Here is a 23,321-nt window from a genome sequence, read left to right as displayed (position 1 = left end):
CCTTGAAAAGTACCCAAGACAAATCCATGCCCAACACTCTCCACCTTTTCCTAAAGATCTCTCCACTTTTTGATGAAATATTATAAATGATGCAAAGAGCTGAAGTAGGAAGGCATTGGAATGAATTGTGGAGTATGGGTAAGATTTTTTCCCCCGTGGGACCTCTTATAAATAAGGCAATGTATACCAACAGGCTGGGTTGATTTTACTTAAACTCACGATGCCGGGGGTGGTCATGAAGAATCCCAATCAGACTGTTTATCACACTGCTCGTTTGTCTCTTTCTGCATTTTCCCTCCCATTCCTTCATCTCCCCCTCTCTCTTTTTGTCAGTGGGGTCTCCTGAAGTGCAGGCTGGCTGTAAACTCGCTATACAGCCAAGGGTGACCTTGAACCTCTGATTCTCCTGCTCCCCATCTCCTGAGTGCTGGAATTACAGGTGTGTGCTACCACACTGAGTTTATAGGGTGCTGGGGATCGAAGTCAGGGCTTTGGGCATTCTAGACACACTCTCTCCTAACTGACGTTCATCCTCGGCCCTGGATTTTATGGTTTGCAGAGCATTCTCAAAACTACCTAGAGACAACAACCCCATGCTAGAGGTAGATGGGAAATACAGGGGAATCGCAATAAAGAGGGGAAAAATGGCTAGTCTTCCTGCTACTACAGCAAGAAGTTTTAACAACACATTTTCTTGCTAAAATCACTGCTTTTAAAAAATAGCTGAAAATTTATGGGTGAGTTTTATATGAAATACTTCTCTCCAAAAAAAAAATCATTTAGGTATTTCTTAGGTAATTTGCAACTTTTGATATTTGAAGTATCATAAAATTTCAGTTTTCCTTCTAAACAACCACACAGCCCTGTCTTCCCAGACAAAATCAGTGTTCCCATGATGGAGACACCACTTCTATTGTCTTCTTAAGGCAAATTTGCAAACAGAGATGTTTCAGATAACTGACTTGCAGTAAGCATGATGTATCAAACTGATTTCTAAATACAAAGAAGGGCTAAATCTCCTTCACGCACACACACACACACACACACACCAACAGACGTGTAACTGATAGTGGAGCTTCCATAATTAAATGTCAAATGGTGGAAGAACAGACAGAAAGGAAAGTAGCTGTGGAAGACGTGTTTCCTACAAATGGTTATTTTAAACTCCTGGAAGAAATCCTCCAAAATAGCACCCTACCAAACGATACCATATATACCAAAGTCCCGTAACTTTGGTGAATTTGGTAATAGCACATGTTAGCTAAAGAGAAATGGAACAGTGCATAAAACTGTGAAGATTAAAAAATGCAAAGCTGTTTAATAAACGCTATGATTTCTATGTCTGGCGGTTTTTAAGCATCCAGAAGCGGTGATCATCACTAGCCGTATCCATATACTGTTTACGCCTGCCCTCTAGGTTTTGAACACAGTCGACTCTGTGTCCTTCCTTGGAGGCTTCAGAGGACCGATTTTTGGTAGCATCTCTTTGGCGTACTGTGTCTTATGGAGTCCAGCTTCACGAAGCGCTAGCTCAAATCTAAGTCTAGGATCAGAAGTTATCTGCAGATATAAAATACAATTTAAATAAACAAATCATTTAAAGTAAATTTTATCACTAATTTTTATATTTTTCCACGTCACATATTTTTAAGGTATAGATGGTTAGATGCCAATAAATCTTGCTAGGTCTGTGATTGCAGAGATTTTACTAGAAATGTTCAAAACGTTTTTGAGATCATCATTTTCCAGTGCATTATTTATTTCCAACATAAGCTATATTCAGTATTATATATTAATCAAATACAATATACTAAAATTATCAAATGATGAAATAAAAGAACCTTACTTACAGTACTATTATTATTTATTGCTGGTTAGAATCATATAAATAAAGCATTATAAAACAAATCTACTTTAATAAATAAAATTAATCTTCAGAATATATTTTTAAGTAGCTATCATTAAGAAAAACATATTAAGCATATGAGTGTGTGTATGCATGCAGGTATCTGCACCATCTGGGTACATACATGCAGTGCTTACAGAGGCTAGAAGAAGGAGTGGTAATTTAGTTAAGGATGGTTCCACAATTAAAAGCCTAATTCTAAAATAACAAGCAGAAAGAATGTAGCTATGGAATTTAAATTTCTTGCAAATGGGAAAACAACCTCCAAAATACAGCTCCCTAAGTACGTAGCACTTGGTAACAAACACTTGAACTTGGCAATATTAACTCCTTGAACTAGAGCTGCTCAGAGCTGCGTTGCTAGGTGGACACTGGGAACCAAATTCAGGCCCTTTGCCAGAGTCCCAAGGGCTCTAAACCTCTAAGCCACCCCTCCATCATTTAGTAATGTGCAACGTATACATAAACACATGGTCACTCCCTGAAAAAGAGAATCTGAGGTTGGCCCTTTATTTCAAACAGAAGTTGAAATGCCCACCATCCCATGCTAAATGGGAGGAGACACACAAATAGCTCAACTTCAGTTCGCATTTATACTTGATTGGACCTTAGTCCCATCCCTATGAATCTTAAATATTATCACACTCTCTATCACGATAAGAGGTGGCCACATACGGATTTACATCCAATAAGATATTTTACCTGAATCTGAAGTCCTACCCCACAAAGAGATAAAGTCATAAACTTTTGACGATGGTTTCCTCAGTGATGCATTGGAAACAGCGCTAGTGATGCATTGGAAACAGGGCTAGTGATGCATTGGAAACAGCGCTAGTGATGCATTGGAAACAGGGCTGGGGTAGTTATGCATTGGAAGCAGGCCTGGGCTAGTGATGAGAGGGAGGCCAGGAATAACCCAAAGGTCCTTGACGGAGAGACAACTGGTTAAGCCTAGGACCCAGGCTTTTCCTCTTCTGTCCCCATTTATTCTCACACATTTTTAAGGAGTCACACTCCCTCTGATTTGTGTGCAGTTAATTCCCAAATTCTGCCCAGGATTCACCCAGGCCAGGGCTGTGAATCTTTGACATTTTTTTATTGTTCATTTTTTTTTTTTTAGTAAAAACTCAGTGAAGAGGGGAGGTTTCTCCTCCCCAGATGCCAGTAATCAATTTCTCAAAAGCATACTTTACACCTCTTCACCCTAAACGTGACATGAACAAAACTAATTCTCCCCAGGCTTTGTTTCCCTTCTGGATTCTTGCATGGCTCATGGCAGATCTGCAAAATGGCAATAATCCGTTGACTTCCTGCTGAATGCAGGCAATATTCTAGGCAGCTGATAGTCATTATTTCTAATCCTCACAAGAACTTTGCAAGTAATTATTTTAAAGATGAAGAAAACAATCATAAAGATGCTAATAGCTTAGGCAAGTGCACATAACCAATAAATCGAGGGTGTGGCTTTGCATGCCCAATGCAGGCTCTTCGCAGTGGTCCTTGTCTAGCCTGGAATCGTCCTCGGCTACTCACGACTCTCTCACCAGCACTTCCATGCCCCCATTCCAACACCCATCCACTTTCTATTCAGGATACAAGGATAAATTACAAATGTCGTTATTTAACTTAACCTGCTTTCAAATACCCTGTCTACACACAGGATCCAGATCAGTTGTCTGAGTAGAAAGGTTTTTTTGTGTATTGCAGTTGGGCCCTTGCCTGTTTCTATTCTCATGTTTCAGCACTCGACCTGTGCCCCTCCCTGCCCCTATCTCACAGTGAAGACACTCAAGGAAGCACCTCCTTTCCCTCTGCCTGGGAAAGCCCTGGCGGTTTGGTCCAGCTCCCTCGGACTTTGCCTTCCTCTGAGTTTAGACCCTTTAGGATGCAGCTGCCTCCCCACATTGGCAGCTGGTTCTGGAGATCCACCCACACATTCTTAGAAGGAATTCTTTCTAGGCACACTAACATTTTTCCCCCTTAAACTGTAAATCATCTTGGATGAATTTAGGAGCTACTGACCCGAGTCCTCAAGCTCAGATCTCCATCTCTCTAACCTGCCAGACAGAGTTAAACATTCTCTCCTCACAGGCAGCACAGAAGTGGCCTTGCCCTGGTGTGTCACTTCTGTATACCACACTTGCCTTCTTGGCCTGGACCCTCTATTCCCTTTCTCCAAGAAAGACCAGTCTGGCTCTTTTGGGATAGAGCTAAGAGCTACACGCTCACACCGAACCAGAATACAGTCACCTATTTCTTAGGTACCTGTTTGATTATTAATGAATAGAGTTTTCATCTTATTCACTACCAAGTATGCAGCAGACAGGAGAAGCACTCTGGATTCACTTGGTTTCTTCAGATTTGGGCTTTTTTTTCTCTCTAGGTCTATAAAATTCAAGACTGCTTTCTTCCTTAATTTTGGCTATACCCATTCATTCGTATGTCCTCTTTCCCAACCTCCTCCTCCTAAAAGTTCTTTCCAATCTTCCTTTTCAGTTCCAGCCACAACTAACACGGAGTCTAAGCTCCCACCAACAACTTTGTGATCCTTCAAGGGTGTCTCCGCAGGAGATGTTTTACCCTTAGCTCTAAGAAGATACATACCCTGGGACAGCGGTCTTCAATACTGCCTGTCAGTCTCATCGATTGCTTATTTAATGGGATTTATATCGTGAATTTAGATATAAATTCTTAATACAACAATAGAGAAATCCATGAACTGTAAAACAATATCAATAACCTTTTTATATCAATGACTCTTGAATAAAACATTGTAATTTTCCAGTGACAGGCAGGATTTTTTACACTGTTTTGGTCTCTGTCACAATTCTTTAATATTTAGACTCACGCAGTAATTATGCATTATCATTTGGAAGTAAAAATTGCTAATATGAGGGTGTTGAAATGTAAATCTTGAAAATAATTTGTACCTCAAAGCACCCACTTCAGCAGGTCTTCCGACTCTCAGTGTGGATTGTGCACCAATCCTGCTAATTCCCCTAATTACCTGCTGCTCGTTGTACGTAGTCAGTGTGAAGAGAGGCTTCTGAAGGATGAATTCATCTTCACGTTCAGGGCCCGTCCTAGCTTTCCATGCCATTGTGTCTGACATCATCCTCACTGGATCAGACTGAACAACAACAGCAACCTGAGAGAAGAGAAAGCGTCAGCACTCAGAAGAGGGCACAAGCTAGAAGCCTCGGGGTACGATTATAGGTCTGTTTCATGACCGTTTCGGAAGTGTTAGAAAATACAAAATGGCAGAGGAAAGAGCAAAGGAATGCTAAATGCAGGTCAGTCCCAGAGACTTGCAAAGGAGTTAAAAACACATGTCAAGTGAGCTATTTAACTATCACGGTCATTTGCTAATGATTATGATTGATTTCAGATACAAATTTATTTGTCTGGCAAAAGGCAAATGGAATCTTACAAGGAAAACCTGTATCACTTGAAAATGACAAAAAGCAACAAAAATTCATTTCAGCAGCAATCGATCTATGGTTATAAGTACCAACACCACAAGGCTCTCAGGTGAGGTCGGAAAAGCTGGGTGAACTTCCTTCCTACTCTGCGAGTAGACTCCCCGGGTCCATTAGAGACAATGAGTTACCTTTCTACTATAAAATTCAATTGCAGAGTCATTTTAACACAAAGTCATTGTCCTACGTCAAAATAACTGCTCTGACCCAAATCTTAATGAAAAGAAGCCACTAATTTTGTCAATCATATGCACCATTATTAACACCGCCTTGTTAATTCTGCGAGTCAAGAATTTGCATAGAGTAAAAGGTATGTTGATGCCATTTCAAAAGAGCTGTAGTAAAATGACTGTGGTCAAATGTAGTTTAATTATTATAGGCTTCCGAGCTCCAATGCCTTATTACCACAGTTCCAAACACTGACTACCGGTGATGGGAACAGAAAATGTCTTCCTTGAAAGGACTACTGGGTAGGAAGAATTCGGGTCGCATGGACTCTGTAGTCATCAAAATTATGTTTGTAATAAGAATTTTCCGTAATTGTGACCGTAAGTCTGTCTCCAGGAAGCCGTAACGCATAATTATTTGCTAATAATTGAATAATTGGTGTTTTTCAGATTTATCACAAAGAATTTATGTTCTTACACTTTGAACTCATCTCTGCAGCCCCTTTTATTGAAGAGGAGGATGATGTAAGAGCCATCCCATAGGAGTTCCAGTTGACACTTACTAGTTATGTGACTTTGGAGAAAGCACCTGACCTCTTGCTTTCCCCCTTTACAACATGGGGGCCTTAAAAACACTTTCCTCATAGGGATGCTGAGGAGGTTAAGCCAAGCTTCACCAGAGAGCATTGGAACAGGGCTTTGCGGTTAGTAAGTGCTCACAAATTTGATCTCCGATTACCGCAACCAATGGGACAGGTACTGCCATTATTATCCCCATTTTCCAGATGAGGAAATGGAGCCAAGGCAGATTAGGTCAACGACTCAAGTTTTTCCTGCCATTGAGTACTTAGTCTGCGGTTGCAGGGCTGAAGGACACCCAAGGTCAAGCGTTATCCTTGGCTCTGTAAGATTTCTCACTTAGAAAGGAAACTAACAGCCACTGCCTGTGCCGGCTAGGCCGTGCAGTCATCAGCTCAAGAAATCACCTGGGAGTTCAAGTTTAGAAAAATTACCAGAGGAACTCCCTCACATTTCCCAATCTCTTAAACTCCTGCGTTCGCCATGCACTGTCTACTTTCACCTCCTTTTGCCTATTTCTATTAGGCAGGGCAGTGGGAGGCTTTTGTTTCTCTACAAAAGGGCTATTTGTAACATGGCACTTAACAGGCTTGTTGGCTGTGGGATTTTTCCGAGACCAGGTTCCCACTACAGAGTGGATTATCTTGTTCTACCACATTTTTGAGGACAGTCTTTTGACTGGAAACAGTTTCACTGCTGCAAACAGATACTGTGTGGCTAATGAACTAGAGGAGACAGGGTCGCATTTAGATCTTGGGAGAGCTTTTGAAACGCTGCTGATAAACTTCTTTAAATATATTAAGAAGCTGGACCTGGTTCAACATAAACCTAACTGGCTCCTGGGAATGAAAACCATGTCCTAATTTGGAAAAGTTACATTTTTATATAGCAGATGTCACGAACTGAGTCCCAGTAATAATATCATTAGCACACTTAGAAACATTAACAGAGGAAAAGATTTCCAAATCGAAAACACCTGTTTTCGAAGGGCTTCCAGCCGCCTCTCTCGCTCTTCCTCTTCCTGAACTTCTTGAAGGGCCACTTTTTTTCTCTCCATCAAACGCTTCTCCAGTAACTCTTGTCTATATTTAACCCTTTGGGAAAGAGACACAGGCAAGTAGGTGTGCCATAAATAACTCACATAGTACACAGACAGGAGTGTGACAGGAGACACCTCCGGGGGACATCACCCCCCACGGGTTGATTTCACTTGTTTTGATTTCTCAGATCCAAACAGTGAGAGGCAATTTACTGTGATTGTTACTAGAATCAGAGAGACACAGGAAAGCTTGGAGTGAAATCCAGCCTGACTCAGTGTTTGCGGCCACCATTTTAAACTCTGACCCCGACAGCGAGCCGCTAAAGCTACAGTTACAGCGCCCTGAGCAACAACCACCTCTGATGACAAGCCTGAACACAACTTAAGGGTTAGAAAGACCGTATTCCTGACTAAATGCTCGTACTTTTCAAAAGCAGGGCAAATAAATTACTGTAATAATTTGCTTCAATTATTTAGGTTACTCTTACTTAAACTACACTTTATATGTAGTGTAGTTCAGTGAAGTGGGCTTGTGGGCATGTTAAAAAAAAAACCTTAAACATTGCACTCTGACATCTGTAGATGGCAGCAAAAACATGACTGTTTCCCTTCACCATTCATTTTCCATCTTCCAAATCATCAGACATTAAAACATGGTGCCTTAAAACACAGCTCCGGGCCATGGGCTCGCCTAGCCTTCTCTGCGGCCTGTAGCCTCGATTATTGCTGTCTTCGTGTCAGGAGGATTCTATTGACTTACAGAGATGAGATTTGCCATTTCACCAAGCAAGCACCTGAGCTCTCAGGAGGATTGGGCTATGCCGGTCCTTCTCTCGGTGACAGCTTAGCTTTAGCTGCTTTGTCACTTAGGCACAAAGGCCCTTTGCCCCTGGTATACCCGCTGGTATTTTCTACGGCGGTATTTTCGCTACACCTTGAATCTGTAGGTTCTGATATTCGCTGAGTGCGCGTGAGGCAAAGGTCTTGCACAAAGTGCTTTATGATTTCTTTTTTTAGGCTCCACAACAATCATAGGTAGGGGTATAATTTTGTACGTATAATTTTGTCTTTTAGAGACACAGAAATGGAGGCTCAGACAAATGGTGCAATTTGTCCAAAGTCTCATGCTGATTAGGCAGCTGAACAGAGACAACCCAGAATGACTGTTCTCAGCACCCAAGCCTAGCCTCCAGCCTCCCACCCCCTGCAATTAACCTCTGCAATGTCCTCCTCCCTAGAGCTCTCCTCCTACACCAACTGCCCCTAAACGTCCATTGTGCTAGACGGTGCGGGCATGCTGAGAAAAAGTCTTCCTTAGATGCTGATATCTTAACATAGACCCAAGGCACACCTAAGAGCCAAACGAGGTCCCTTGGAGGTGGAGAAAAGAGAGATGGCCACTTGTTGGAGGTATTGTTCAGGTTGTAACAAAAGCTTCGTGGAGGAGGAACATTTGAGTTGGCTCTTGAGAATGGGGATTTGGAGAGGCAAGGAGTAGAAGAGCAGAGAGGATGGGACAGCAAGCATGGGACTGGCGCACAAGAATGGGCACCCTTTTTGTCTTATCCCAGTCCCAGAGAGCATGGGACAGAGTAAGTAAATGGTAGCGGAGAGGGACAGGCAAGCTGTGGTGGACTGAGCCTGGCTGTCATACCGTTTCCTCAGATGTGCCCTGGGAGAGGTGCTCCTGACAGTTGGCTTGCTCAGGAACCAGCAACAACAGAGGAAGGGGACAGAAGGAAAGCACGTAAAACAGAAAAGTGACAATGGACTCTGAGCAGGGCAATCCTAGCCTTCTCTCAAGGTCATGGCCATACTATGGCTCTCTTCTGTCAGGAGTCAGTACGAACCGAACCTGTGGACTCGAGAGCCACAGCTCAGCAGGCTCCCCATCTCCCCTGCCTCCGTGTAGGAAACTGTTTCCCATTCTCTCCGTTTTCACTAAGGCTTGACACAACACGACCTCCTTAATGAGGTTCTCCTCAATTGCACCGAGTACAAGCTAAGTGAACTTCTGTGAAGGTTCAATTAAAAGATACCCTGGGACTTGCCAATTACCATATGCTAATTCTCAGAACCTTGGAAAGTTTCTCTTCCTGTGGGACATATAGGTTGCTTTGTTTGCAACAAAGTTTTTGTCTGCTTTGTGGGAGAGTAATAGTCGGTTCTGCCAGGGGAGATTGACTAGTGAGGGAGAAACTGCAAATGAGACTTTGGCATTTATTTATTCCCCGTATCATGAAGAAGGCTGACTTTTGCTTCATTTTGAGGCTCACTTTTCACTTAATAGATGCTTATTGAGTTCAGTGCCAGCCATGAATCAAATATTGCATCAGGCATATGCAGTGTGACCAGTCAACATGGCTGAGACACATGAGTCTTTGCACAACAGACACTACAAGAGAAGTTTCAAGATGGGGCAGCTGTGAGATGGGGGCTGGGGGTGCTTTGATGGGACAATGAGGCGGAGGTCATGGGGGAGGGACCTTTGCCAGACTTGGGAGCCTGTCTTAGAAGTATTCTGAACCTGAGACTCAAAAGAGGAATCGCTTCCAGCCAAGAGGGAGAAAACGGAAAGAGTAGACTAGGGAGAAGAAAGCCCAGAGATGAGAAGTCATGGCAGGCAGAGGAACTGAAAAGAGATCCAGTAAGACCCAATACAAAAGTGGCAAGATGCAGGGCGACATGGACTCAGGCTGAAGGGGTGAGACAGCCACACTGTGGGGCTTTGTGAGGAAGAGAAAGCAATGGCTGCTCTTTCAGAGGTCCCGAGGACAATTCCCAGCAACCACATGGTGGCTCAGAGTTATCTATAATAGGATCTGATGCCCTCTTCTGGCATGCAGGTATGTAAAAAAAAAAGTAAATAAATAAAGTTAAAATTAAAAAAGAAAATAGAAATAGGTTAGGACTGATTTCCAAGGAAACAACACCCAAGAAAGGAACAAAGAAAGCAGAAACTAAGGAAATAAGGAGAATAAACAGTCCCCAGAAAAGGTAAGAAAAATGAGATCTAAAATGTCAAATGCTACAGAAAGATTTATTATAATCTAAAGCTATTACTGCATTGAATTATGGAGAGTTGTTGGTGATGCTGGCCAGAGCAGACAGTGGTGAGGTGGCTGAGAACTTAGAGGGAAAGGAAGAAGGAGGGACAGAGGGCAGAACCTTTTAGTAAGACAGAGTCAGGTGGGAGGCGGGCACAGGGCGGGGCTGCAGAAAGCACAAGCCCAGCTTCTCAGGGAATGTTCTCAAGGTTATCCAGACAACCTTAACCTTTGAGAAAATCCAAGGGCATGGGCAACACAGTGATTCTCAGTTTTTACAGATGCTGTGGCTGAAACGCGAACAATGTTTTGTGTACAAGAGGAAGACCCCTGATGCTGCTTGCGCTCTGGATAGCAAAATGTCTTTTCCTGAAGAGAAGTGATGCAGAAAGGAACTCTTGGAAGAAGGCCAAATACTCACATATTCATGGGGAAAGAAAATGGGAACACAGCAAAGCCAATCATTTGGAAAATTTTCCACATAAATACTTTCAGTCATTTGAGGTAGCAGATTTTCTCCAAATTAAACTGTTGCTATGAAAGTCAATGTCAGGAAATGGCTAAACTCAATAGTTTCTAAGCTGTGCACTGAATCCCCAAACAGGAGCCTCGCGTTCATTTCTCACTCTATTTTACGCTCCCTGCGTCCACAAAGGTGGAACGCGCTGCCGAGGAGGCATTTGCAACTTCTCTTGGGGGAGGAGAGCCTCATATTGTTCGTTCACAAGCAACAGCTGCTGCCAAGTCAGGCCGGGCATTAACAATAATGGGAGAAGAACTCTAAACTTCCCGGCCTTCAGGAGGCTTGAGGGATGGTAAGCTTTCATGTAAAAATAGAGAATCTGCGTGTCATTGAGGAAGCTTAAATATATACTACACTCTGAGGAGTGAGTGGACCTCAAGGTGTAGCAACACCTGGTGTCAGTGAGCCCTCAGGAAGAGCTAGGCAAACTTATATCGGAAAATCTAGGTCTTCCTCCTATCTGGAATCATGAGCTAACTGCAGTCTAAACGGTTATGGCAAACAAATGGGGAAGACTTTGCCGAGAAGGGCACATGGGAGCAAGCACTTCAACTAAGAAACAAGAATATTCACATAGGACAACATAAGCAGTAGGTAAAATAGATCAAAGAGATGGAGTTTCAGTTAGGGTACAGTAGCCAACACTGAACTTCCCAGTCCTGTGTACTGGGGACATGATTTGCTCTGCTGAAGTCAACTCTGTTTGTAAACAAACTTCCTTCATAGAGGTGAAGCCATGAACCTGAACACTCAGCATGACAGTGTTAAACAGGTACCTGCAGAGGTTTCCCTGCCAGAGGGACCGCAGCAGCAGCGTCATGGGGAACAGGGTTTTGCCTGTCAGGAAATCCATTCTGGATTTGAACCTCGCTCAGAAGATGATTCTGCCCACCAAATGGAGGAGAGCCTCCCATTAGCTGTCAGGTGCCCAGGGAATAGTGTGTAAATCGAAACAGAGGAGGTGAGCCAGGAGCCATCACCTTCCAGATCAGAGTCTGTCCAGAGAAAACACTGGAATCCCTGATCACACCGCCATGCTTCATCCCTCCAGCCCCACGGAAGGGGAAATTGACTCCACCCAGTTCTGGAAAGAGCATCCACAGAGACCGATCCCCGCAAATAGTTCTGTGAGTCCTGACTTGAGGCGGTGACAGATGATACAGATGTGCATGAGGCAAGAACAAAGAGGACTCAGAACATGTCTGCAGAACCAACAGGAATGGATGAACCAGGCCAGCCCCAAACAGAGCCCATACTTCCAGCTTGTTCATTTGTGAGACTCCTAGAGCCCAGTTTCTGGCTCAATATCAATGCAATTCATCAACATTGCTATCTCCCACCTTCTCGGTGCCAAACACTACTTCAGGTGCTTGGGGTACAGCAGTAGAGAAAATGAAAAAGAAACTTTCCCACACTATGACGTTTTACATGACTTGTGGTTTGCTTTGTATACAGATGACTAAGTCCACACTCTGGTGTTGATGGAGGCTGCTTGTTCGCTCCCCAGCTGCTAAGACCTGAAATAATTTCCCAGAAACTATATTATTTGCAATACTGTTTGGCCAATAGCTTAAGAATATTTCTCGCTAACTCTTATATCTTAAACTAACCCATTTCTATTAATCTGTGCATCACCACGAAGTTGTGGCTTACTGGCAAAGTTCCAGCATGTCTGTCTCCTCTGGCAGCTACATGGTGTCTCCCTGACTCTGCCTACTCTCTCTCTCTCTCTCTCTCTCTCTCTCTCTCTCTCTATATATATATATATATATATATACATATATACATATATATATGTATATATATATATCTTTAGCCTGGCTATAACATTCTGTTAAGCCATTGGCCTAAAGCAGCTTCTTTATTAACCAATGGCAATAAAACATTCATAGCATACCAAGGGGAATCCCACATCACTCTGGTCATGGTCAAATAGTTCTCAATAAGTTGGTTTTTGGATGCTCACATCCTGGGTTGAAGAGCCATTTCTTGGATCACTATGGAACAATGGTTTTTAGCTGTAACCATAATTAGAACCATTGGAACTTACCAAAAATAGATGCCAGGACACTACAAATTCCATCGAATCCTACTGGTGGGGTCCAAGCACTAATACTTGGTTAGACATTCTCCCAACAATGCTAATAAATAAGAAGAGCCCAGGTTGAGGACAATGCCAGGCAGCTCAGCCTGAGCCTAGCTACCTAGAGGCTCGGCAGCTAGCTGCCTCTACCCCGGGCCTCTGCTTTAAAGATACTGAGTGGAACCTGCAGTCAGCATTTTCAGTATATTCCTGAATGATACGAATGCTGCTGGCCTGGGGACCACATTCTGAGAACTGCAACATAGATAAATATATACATTAAAGGAACTTTACCTGACTATTGTTATCAAGGCAAAAGCAGGTACAAATTGCTACCTAGGCAGGGCTTATTTCTGTCTGCGTGCTTATACATCACAGTTACATGCTTTGGCTCTAATCCAGACTAGAAATTTCTGATGGTGCTGTTGGCATCCAACCCTGCCCTCTTCTACCTGCCTGCGTCTCCAAAACATATGGATGGCAGACTCCCGGAGTGACCACAGCCTTCTCAGGCTTGGAGCGGTATCATTGATGGGCAGTCTTAACAGCGGTTGTTATGAAGCTTGTTTTTCCCTCAGATGAACAAAACATATCTTGACGACAGCTAAAAACCTCAGGCTCATATTTAGAGTCTGTTCAGTGAACTTGAAGCAGAAGGAAGTCAGTCAAAGCTTATCCACCTGAAAGAGGAGGCACGGGCTGTTAGCCCTGGGAATAGACCTTTGAGCCGCAAACAGATGGGTATTTTATCTCCAGCAGCAAAAACCCACAAATGAAAGTGAGGTCCATTTCCTGTTGGTTATACTCGGTTCTAAGCCAGATACCCAAATCACCACCTTGAGATGGAATACAGACTTGACCTGGGAATGCAGAACTGAGAGCAAGCAGGCTAAGGTGAGACTAGGCAGACACAGGGAGGGTGTTGCAGACAGCACCTTGGTCTTTTTCCCACGTTAATCCGACAAGCTACTTCTGCCACTGTTCATTATCGATCTCTAAGCCCATCCCTAACTGCTTCTACGTGACTTTCTGTAATCCATTTTAAATCTTTACATATCCTCAATGTTTTTCCTACACAACTCATTGCCAATAATATAATAAGTGGGAGTAGGGAATATAAACTGTGGAATCTGCAGAGATTTTAAAATAATAATAAAACTGACAAAAAGACGATTTTTCACCTAGTTATGTACCAGAAGTGTTAACACAGTTGACAATAAAATACCCCTCCCTGGAGCAGACTACATGACCCCACTTATAATTGCTCCTATCTACAGTTGTCTTCAGCTGAAAACCAGTGTTTCTTGGTGACAATACTTCTGTGGCAGTCCCTGAAATAGAGGGTACCTAGGGGAGATGATTGCTTTGATCCCCAGTGACACTCACAGAGATTTCCCCACTGACTTTACAGTTACATGGCTCTCTCTCTACCGTGGTTCTTGGGCTTCCATACTGGCTGTCCGGGTCATAGCCTCCACTGGATGTGTAACCAACAGCCCTTTCTTTCCCAGTGATCATCCCTCTTCTACAACCTGCTTCCTTAGACCACCTTGGAGCTTATTAGCATCAGTTATGACTGTTGCCATGGGAGATGCCATTGATGATGCCAGTCTCTCAGCTCCCTGTATCTGTTAAGAAAGACTGCAGACTGCACGGCTCTGGGGACTCATTCTTATGGACTTCCTAGCAGCTTCCTGCTGGCTCTTCATTAATCTTACCCAACCTGCAGCTCTAGCTCAGCAAAATTTGCATTTCTCAACATTGTTCACAGGGTACTGTATACCAGACATAGGGGCTAAGCCTCTCTGTCCTAAAGTTTACAATATTTAATTCTTCCTTTAGCTTTCCTTCCAGACCTGATCAAGTTTTATTACATTTTCTTCCTGGCTTTTGAATCAAAGCCCCATAGTCATCAAAATCCATTGATTATCTTTCTTTCTTTTTTTTGGACAGTCACCATGCCAATTCCCAGCCCTAATTCTTTGTTGAATGTATTATACATTGACTGAAAGCTTCACAGCATGTTCAACGCATCCCACGACCATTTTCTGTACTCCATCTGTTTTGGCATTCACCCTCCTTAGTTCATACGTAAGTAATTCCCCTCCTGAGCAGAGAGGACCTCAGGCCCTGCTTCGCTGGAAAAAGGCCTTTGGCCTTCCTTTCTCATGCCTTGTCCTGATGACCTTGCCAAGGTTCATCTTCTCGCATCCTCTCCATGAGCCCAGGATCTCATTCCCATAAGCTTAGCTGTTGTCGCTAGTATCACGCTCCGAAAACGGACCTCTTCCTTGCTTTTGATGCAGTTCCCATCTCCAGCCACACCATTCATGGTCTTCTCCTGTACACAAGCTTCTTCAAGTGGGGCGAGAAATGTGTCTCTTGGCTCTTAATCGCTTGTCCGATGCCATTTTTTCCTTTTCCTTTCCTTATTTTTTCTACAGAACCATTTTGTAATTGAAGGAGCTCTATTCTCTGTGTGAGATGCCTTCTTAGTTTGCTTCATGCTGGCAGCAGTTTGGGGTCTGTTCATTCCACTCCCTGGAAATGACTCTCTTCAATGTTACCATAGGCTCCGAATTGTACACTCCGGGGTCTCTTTCAGAGTCTCTTCCTATGAGACCTGTTGGCAATGCCCAAACTGATGGCCACCTCTCTCTTGGAATGTGTCCCCTCTTTATGGCTGCTCCCCACATACTCTATCACTAACTCTTTTGCATCTGTCCACCCAAGGCCCCAGCATGAATCTTCTTTATTTTCTCAATTAAAAAAGACTCAGAATCTGAACTCCAAATGTAGGCAGCTCACTGAAAACATTGAACTTACCTCTCCTTCGAAGCTGTAAAGAAATCCTTTGATCTTTTTTATCTTTCTTCTGTAAATTCAGGATTATTCTCAGACAAATCCTTCAAGAACAGCTGTGTTACTCTGAGGGCTCAATGCAGAGCTACTGACTTACGCAGTGAGCAGAGTTCATATAACCAATGGAACAAACTCACGGCAAGTCTAAACAGAAACCCACAAGGCCTATTTACAGCCCCTTAGGGGTAAGTCACATGTGTCTTGAGTAGAGCCAAGATTCTGTACAATCAGTTATTTGGAGATCACTATAGCTAAGGACAGACAGTTAAGTTTGTACTGCTAATAATATACCTTATAACACGAATGTGAAAGCTTTCAACCTAAAATATTCATAGTAGATTGATTTTAGCTACTTAAAAACCTAAGAAAATCACTCACCGAGTGTATTACTTTGAGCAATGTGACGTCTTGGGGCCAAGAAAGTCTTGAATATGCTCAGGGAAATGACTGAGGTGACTTTCTCTTTGGATTTATTAGCTAGAAACTGCCTTGTAAGTTAGAGATGTCTTCTAAAAATAACAACTTAAATATTAAAATAGTTGACTTTTTAGTCTTCTCCTTCTAACAGAAATTGAAAACCAGAGCCAACTGCCTATTATGGCCAAATCTAGAAGTTAATAATTAAACCGTACCGCGGTAGACATCTGTTGTTTTGAATCTCTCTAGCATTTACTGTGGTGGTTGAGAATTGCCTCCCAGAGGCTCGAATATTTGACTATGTAGTCCCCAGTTGGTGGGGCTATTTGGAGAGGTTTAGAAGGAACAGTCTTGCTGGAGGAAAATTGCCACTGAATGGGGGAGGGGAATCTATGAGAGCTTGAAGCCTGGCTCTGTTTGGAATTCATTTTCTTTGTTTTGTGCTTCTGGTTGAGGATGTGAGCCCTGAGCTAGCTTCCTGGGTTCCAGCTGCCATGTCTACTGCTTGCTGCTTTGCTTTCCCACCAAAAGGGACTCTTCTCCCTCTGGAACCAACAGGCAAAATAAACTATTCACTAAGTTGTGTTGGTCATTGTGATGGTTTAAATGAGAATGTCCCACATAGGCTCCTATGTTTAAATACATGGTCCCCAGTTGGTAGAACTATTTGGGAAGGATTAGGAGGTGTGGCCTTGTCAGAGGGAGTATGCTACTGGGAGAGGGCTTTGTGGCTTTAAAATACTTGTACCATTCCCGGTGTGTTTTCTACCTTCTGCATGTGGTTCCAGATGTGAGCTCTCGGATGCTAGTCACTTGCCTGATACCTGCTACTTCTACTTTGCCAGATTCTAATTCTCTGCAACTGTAAACCCCAGATAATAAATTCTCCCTTTTTTAAGTTGTCTTGGTTACAGTGTCTTATCACAGCAACAGAAAAGTAATTAATGCCTCACCAACTACTATCAATCCTCTCCTGGTGAATTGTATCTCCTTATCTCTTGTATGTCTGTTGAGGGATTAATTCAGAGAATTGCTCCCCTTCCTGAGAATAAGGATCTACCTGTGGTCAGATATGAATAATAATAATAATAATAATAATAATATATATTATATAGAGATGACCACTGTGGTTGGCTCTGGGTGAGCATATGACTTTGGTTGAGACAATCAGAATCTTTACAATTTATATTGTGGATACCCAAAAAAAGGAAATCTCTCCTCTTTGAGGACATTATGCTATGAAGATCTGAACCTGGAGCTAATTGTAACCAGTCCTCCTCTTCTTCCTAATGTCCTTACCATCCACATGGAGGAAATCTGTATCCATACACAGTCAGCTGCTGGAAAAGGAAGAGGAAGGTTGGAGGGACTCTCTGAAATAGGACCCAATGCTGGGTTTCCATGCTTTTCTGTCTAAGTTTATTTATGTGAGGCTCTGTCAGTTGTCTGGGGTGGTGGGGAAGTCCTGATTAATAAATGTTTCATTTATGAAGAAAGAGAATATGTATCTTATAATCTCTTTAATAGAATATCATACTACCAGCTAAGCTAGTTAGTAACTTTCAATGAGTAAGTTACGTCCTGAGTGAATGTGTATTGTTTTACATGGGTATAGATATGTCAAGGACTCCAATGTCTCAGTTCCATGGGTGTGGCAAAGGCTTCCCCCAGTGGAGCTGAGAAGGATGATGGCTAAGCTTTTTGCTGGTCTGTGTGCTCATGTTGAGTGTGTGTAGAAAACTTCTGCCCTAGCTTTCTCCCTGGATGTTTACGGCCTGAAAACTCTTCCCCTGTGGAGACTGCCTCTACCAAGATCAGCTAAACCTGCCTCCTAGTTCAGTCACACATAATAACCCTGCTTCCTTGTTTATTTCTGTGAGCGATGCCGTCTCCTTGTTGATCTGTATACAACAACTCCTCCTCTCTATTTAACTGTATATAACAAACATGCTGAGTTTCCAGGGTGCTGTGACTTCTCCATCAGGAAGTCCAAACCCCTTTTCTGTGTCTATACGTGTGTCATTCTTCATCTTCTCATTGGCCCTCAGGGTTTCCAGAACCAAGTCGTGCACAGATGTGGTACCTACTGGCTCATTTTCCAAACCGATGACTCATGGGATGTAAATATCCCACAGCACATTAACATGTGGATGGCGATACGTGTGTTCAAGTGAGTATTGGAAAACCTGAAGTGCAGTAAAAAGGTGTCTTCACAGGAGAGTGGCTCTAATTATCTACAATACTTTGGTGGCATATAGAAGGAACCTTCAAGAGGAAGGCTTAATGTGCTTATTGTCCAAATTTGTTTGATAACAGAAAATTTGTCACCAGAATCCAGTTTGGGGAATGCTACTTGCTTGTTACGAGCCAGCAGGAGTTTTCACATATGCACTCACGGGCATGCACTATAGTTTTATGCCTTTCTTCATTGCTATATTACATTTCCTTTGCACAGTGGCTGTGGCTTCATTTCCTCAGGTACTGCCAATGGCCAACAACGTACAAGAAACAAAGATAAGCACACTGAATGAGAGACACAACGAATGGCGAATGAAGTGAAATCCCAATACAAAACATCCCACCAGCTGCCCCAGGAAGCAGGGGTGACAAAGAAATTATCAATGCAGTAACCGTATACCTCCCATTATACCTATAAATAAGTATTGCTTTGTAGGATGTTTAGTCACTTGAGGAGTTGGAAGAGAAGAGGGAGTGAAAGAGAACAAACCTCATATCTGATGTCTTTGAACAATCAGGAACGTTAAAAGCCAAACCTGACAGATTTATTAAGACTGGGACTAGGGAGGAGCATTGTGCGCATCAATGCCCCACTGTTTTTCCTTTATTATGAACTGAAAGCCAAAAGATTACCCAGGCAGATCACTGCTAGCCTTATTGCCAATACAAATTCACTTACTAAATACTTGCATATGAAAGCACTATGTGCACAATTGGGCAACAATCATATTTCTGCAAAGCAAATAAAAAACCCTGAAGTGGTAGTTATTTTATCACCAACTCAACTGGATTATGAAATGCCCATGGCGCTAGTGAGGCATCCCTTTTGGGGTGTCTGTAAGTGTGTTTCCAGAGAGGCTTAGCTGAAGAGGCAAAATTCTTTCAAATAGGGGTGACATAATCCTAGGGGCTGAAGTCGCTAACTGAATAAAAGGGGACAAAAGGGAAAATGAATTAAGGACTGGCATTTCCTTCTCTCTGCTTCCCGATACACTCAGATGTGAACAAGCAGCTTCACGCTCCTGCTGCCACAGTCAAGAGCCAATACTGCCAATACCACCCTTCCTGCCCTGATGAACTGAAGCTTCTAGAGCTATAAACTGTTGTGGGATATTATTTTAACTAGACAAAGATGTGTTATGTTTGTTTATGCAGTAGAATGTTACTTTCACTGTGTAAAGGTGTGTCACTTTTGTTTATGCTGCATTTAATTATGTAAAGTTATGTTGCATCTGTTTCACCTTGTCTGCATGATTGATCTAATAAGGAACTGGATGGCCCATAAGTAGGCAGAGAAGGCATGGGTAGGGCTATCAGGCAGAGACAATAAACAGGCTCAAAATGAAGAAAAGGAAGAACAAGAGGAGGAGGAGGAGGAGACAAAGAGGGGGCACATCCAGGGCAAGAAGCCAGCCAGCTGCCAGACAGCCAGCCAGACCTAAAGAAGCAGTGAACATAAGATATTCAGAAAAAAGGTAATAAGCCAAGACAAAATGCAGAAGAAGATAAACAGGTTAATTTAAGTTAAAAGAGTTAGTCAGAAAACGTGCCTAAGCTAAGCTGAGCATTCAAAACTAGTAATAAGTGTTTGTGTCATGATTTGGGAGCAGGCTGGTGGCTGAAAAGAAAAAGCCTGGTACAGTAAACCAAGTAAATCCTTCTTAAGTTTCCTCTTGCCAGGAATGTGGTCAGTCATGAGCAAGCATGCTGCTGTAACAGAGCAATGGGGAATACCCACTGGGTGGACAACACTGGACTTTGGAAAGTACGCACAGGAGCTAGCGCTTGCCACGTGATCCCTGGCACGATGAGGAAATTTGCAAAGTGGATCTCAAACTCTTAAATGGGTCGATGGCAGACTTCATTTAGCTTCATGATTAATATGCATTTGAGTTTTTAGAAATCTTTAAGTTGGTAAATAGCCATTTTAATGGCTGTATAAGAAGGGAATTCAGGATGCAGGTTTGCTTAGCAAAATAGAAGCTTTCCTTAAGTTTTTCTTCTACTTTCATTTGTACAGAAAAAAAAAAACAGAATGTTTTTAAAGACAAAAAAATAAAAATATAAACATGAGTAGCTAGTTTCGTTGGACGATGCTTTAAAACAGTGGTTCTCAACCTGTGGGTCACGACCATATTTGATATCCTGCGTATCAGATATTTACATTACAATTCATATAGTAGCAAACTTACAGTTATGAAGTAGCAATGAAATAATTTTATGGTTGGTGGTCACCACAACATGAGGAACTGTATTAAAGGTTTGCAGCATTAGGAAGGTTGAGAACCATTGCTTTAGAAGAAACCTCAAAAAAATGCATAATATTTTTGATGTCTAAAAATCTAAAAGATGTGTTTTATAGAACTTACACAAACCATGCTAATAAAATATGCTTCCATGCTATCAAATTCCGGTTCCTAGCTGGGCCTCATCTCCCCTAACTCCATGTGATAACAGGCTGTAGTGGGCACCTGTGTTTCTAAGACAGACACTGCACCATGAGGCTAGAGCTGGTGGCCAGACTTTACAGGCATGTTGGAAGATGCAGCCTTCAGACATCACAAGCAGCCCAACCCTTACCCTCCAGCGAATGATCTAAGTAAACAAGAGTTATAAAGTCTGGCTTCTCAATGCTGCTTTAAAACCCGCTTCCCCTTCTCTTTCTTCCTTCCCACACCTCTCAGAACTTTTACAGACAGCAAATATCAAAAGGACCCAAGAATTTTTTTAAAAAATAGTGATTCAGCTGCCCACGGCAAGGCAGTCAACCTTGATTTTCTTTCGGTCTAGGAAATGATCATCAAACAGCCTTAACATTTGAGGCAAAAAAACACAAACCAAACCAAAACAACAACAACAAAAAAAGCCTAAAAATTTACTTTCATAAATACCTTTGGGGAAGATTGCTGCCTTTTCCTTTTTTTTTTTTTTTTTAAAAGTAACCTTTCTTATTTCCACTGTAAGAATATTATAAAGTGTTTACATCATCAGAACTCTTCGTAGAGGGCTAGAAAGAGAGCTCATTTGGTAAAGTGCCTGCCTTGCAAACATGAGAGCCTAGGTTTAGATTTCCGTGGACCCATGCAAAAACAAAACAAAACAAAACAAAACAAAAAAGAAAACCGGGCATGGTGGCACACACTTACAACCTAGAGTCCTAGCACTAGGGTATGTGTGGGAGGAACTGGAGGGTCGTTTGTGACCAGTCAGTCTAGCTTCATTGGTAACCTCTGGGTATAGTGAGAGACATTGTCTCCAAAAATAAAGAGGGAGATGGAAGAAAGCTAACAACAGCACACAAACATGCACACACACGTGAACATATACATATAAATCACCTACACATACACACTTGTGGTTGACACTTAGGGAATTAACATCGGAGGTTGCCCTCGGGTTTCCAAAAGCACATACACACACACACAAGTACACCCTATACACATGTGCACTTGAACACACAAATGTGCACATAGACATACACACACACACAAAGCTTTTTGTTTAGCCATTTGAAATATACTTTAACAAACAATGAAATATGCTAACAGTGGTTGTTCCTTTCCTCGGGTCCTTTGCACTTATTGCCTTCAAAGCTGACTTACTCTTGCTACTGCTAGAATGTCAGCCAGCTTCTTTGGTGGCTCAGCCCCCACTGTGCCTCCCTGAACAGTCTTTTCTCTGCCTGAAGACCCGGCCTTCCAGACCAAGCCCTGGGATAAATGGCTAGATTTTCTTTAGCAAAAGACAACAGCAGTGCCCCTGGCTTCCCGCCAAGGTAACCCTAGCATTGAGCATGTTTGGGCCTGAGCAGAAATGAGGCTACAGAAACCTGGTGGTTTCCTTTCCTTTTCTATATGAAGTGGGGTAGATATGTCCTCACCCGCCTTCCAAAGGGCATCCCTTGGGATGCCTCTGCAAGGAAATGGAGGAGCTTTGGGAGGAGCATGCTAGACCAGACCAGAGGAATACAACAAAACTGGCATCCAATAACATACAATTTGTAAAATTTCATACAGTGTTAGAGTTTTAATCAAACCCCTAAGTGGGGAGTAAATAGGGAAAGGGGAACCTGGAAAACACACAGAGGAGGTGGTCTCAGGCACGTTGCTGGTAGAAACAAGACAGTTAATGCTAACAAAATTCTATTTTAGTGAATTGTCAAACATTGGTCTATTTTGATATAGTTGGCAAAAGGCAGTAAGAAATAGGCTGTGCCTCCTTGTCTACATTCTTCCCAGAGCAGAGTAACAATTTGAAAGGCTCCTTAGAGCAGAAAGCCATCTCCCTTTCCAAAGACCACAGTGATCAGGACCACAGAACACAGGCCTGTGTCTCCTGCCCTCCTACAGAGCTTAAACATGACCCCAGTAAACAGTGAACTGGTTCCACATTAAGCTGAAAAGGGGTATCAGTGCTGCTTCTTATGGTGGGGGGAGCTTTTGCTCTAACCTAAGTTGCTGGCCAGTCAGTCCCATTGCCTGAGACTGAGTCAAATGAATGGCTATGATTCTAATTCTTAAAGGCGTAGCCAGCCTTGTCGCAGGTGTGAAAGGTGATCACAGGCTCTCCGCAGATTTGCAGTATACTCTTTCTTTCAGGAAATACTGGTGTTTTGTTTGTGTATGGATGCACACGCCATGGTTCACATGTGGAGACCAAAGAACAAGCCTGGGAAGCTGGCTTTCTCCTTCTGCCTTGATATGGCTTCCACGGACTGAACTCAGGTTGCCAGGCTCACACAGCAAGCATCATTACCCACTGAGCCATCCTACCGGCCCCACATTATAATATTAATTGTCCTCTTTCAGATGCCACAGTTCACATCTGTCAAACTCTATTTCTGTGGTCTGAATGTGACATGTCTTCCTATCGGCTCACGTGTTTGAACATTTTGTCCCCAGCTAAAGATGCTGTTTGGGGGGGCTTTGGAGTCTTTAGATGGAACACTTGGCTGAAGCAAGTCTGAGACAGGGGGCCTTGC

General features: G+C 42.8%; 1 protein-coding gene across 1 annotated transcript in view; it reads right to left on the bottom strand.

Annotated features, from left to right (window-relative positions):
- Positions 1-1,294: 1,294 nt before the first annotated feature.
- Ccdc148 (coiled-coil domain containing 148) overlaps positions 1,295-23,321 on the bottom strand; it is a 230,044-nt gene continuing 208,017 nt past the window's right edge. The window contains exons 12-14 of the mRNA XM_057755389.1: positions 7,108-7,225; positions 4,914-5,054; positions 1,295-1,560 (exon numbers count right to left, since the gene is read on the bottom strand). Of these exons, the coding sequence (XP_057611372.1) occupies positions 1,414-1,560; positions 4,914-5,054; positions 7,108-7,225 (406 nt within the window). The 3' untranslated portion in view covers positions 1,295-1,413. The remainder of the gene's footprint in view (positions 1,561-4,913; positions 5,055-7,107; positions 7,226-23,321) is intronic.

The sequence above is a fragment of the Chionomys nivalis genome, chromosome 22 (genome assembly GCF_950005125.1).
Source record: "Chionomys nivalis chromosome 22, mChiNiv1.1, whole genome shotgun sequence".
Taxonomy (NCBI): Eukaryota; Metazoa; Chordata; class Mammalia; order Rodentia; family Cricetidae; genus Chionomys; species Chionomys nivalis.
This window is presented reverse-complemented; position numbering and strand designations above follow the sequence as displayed.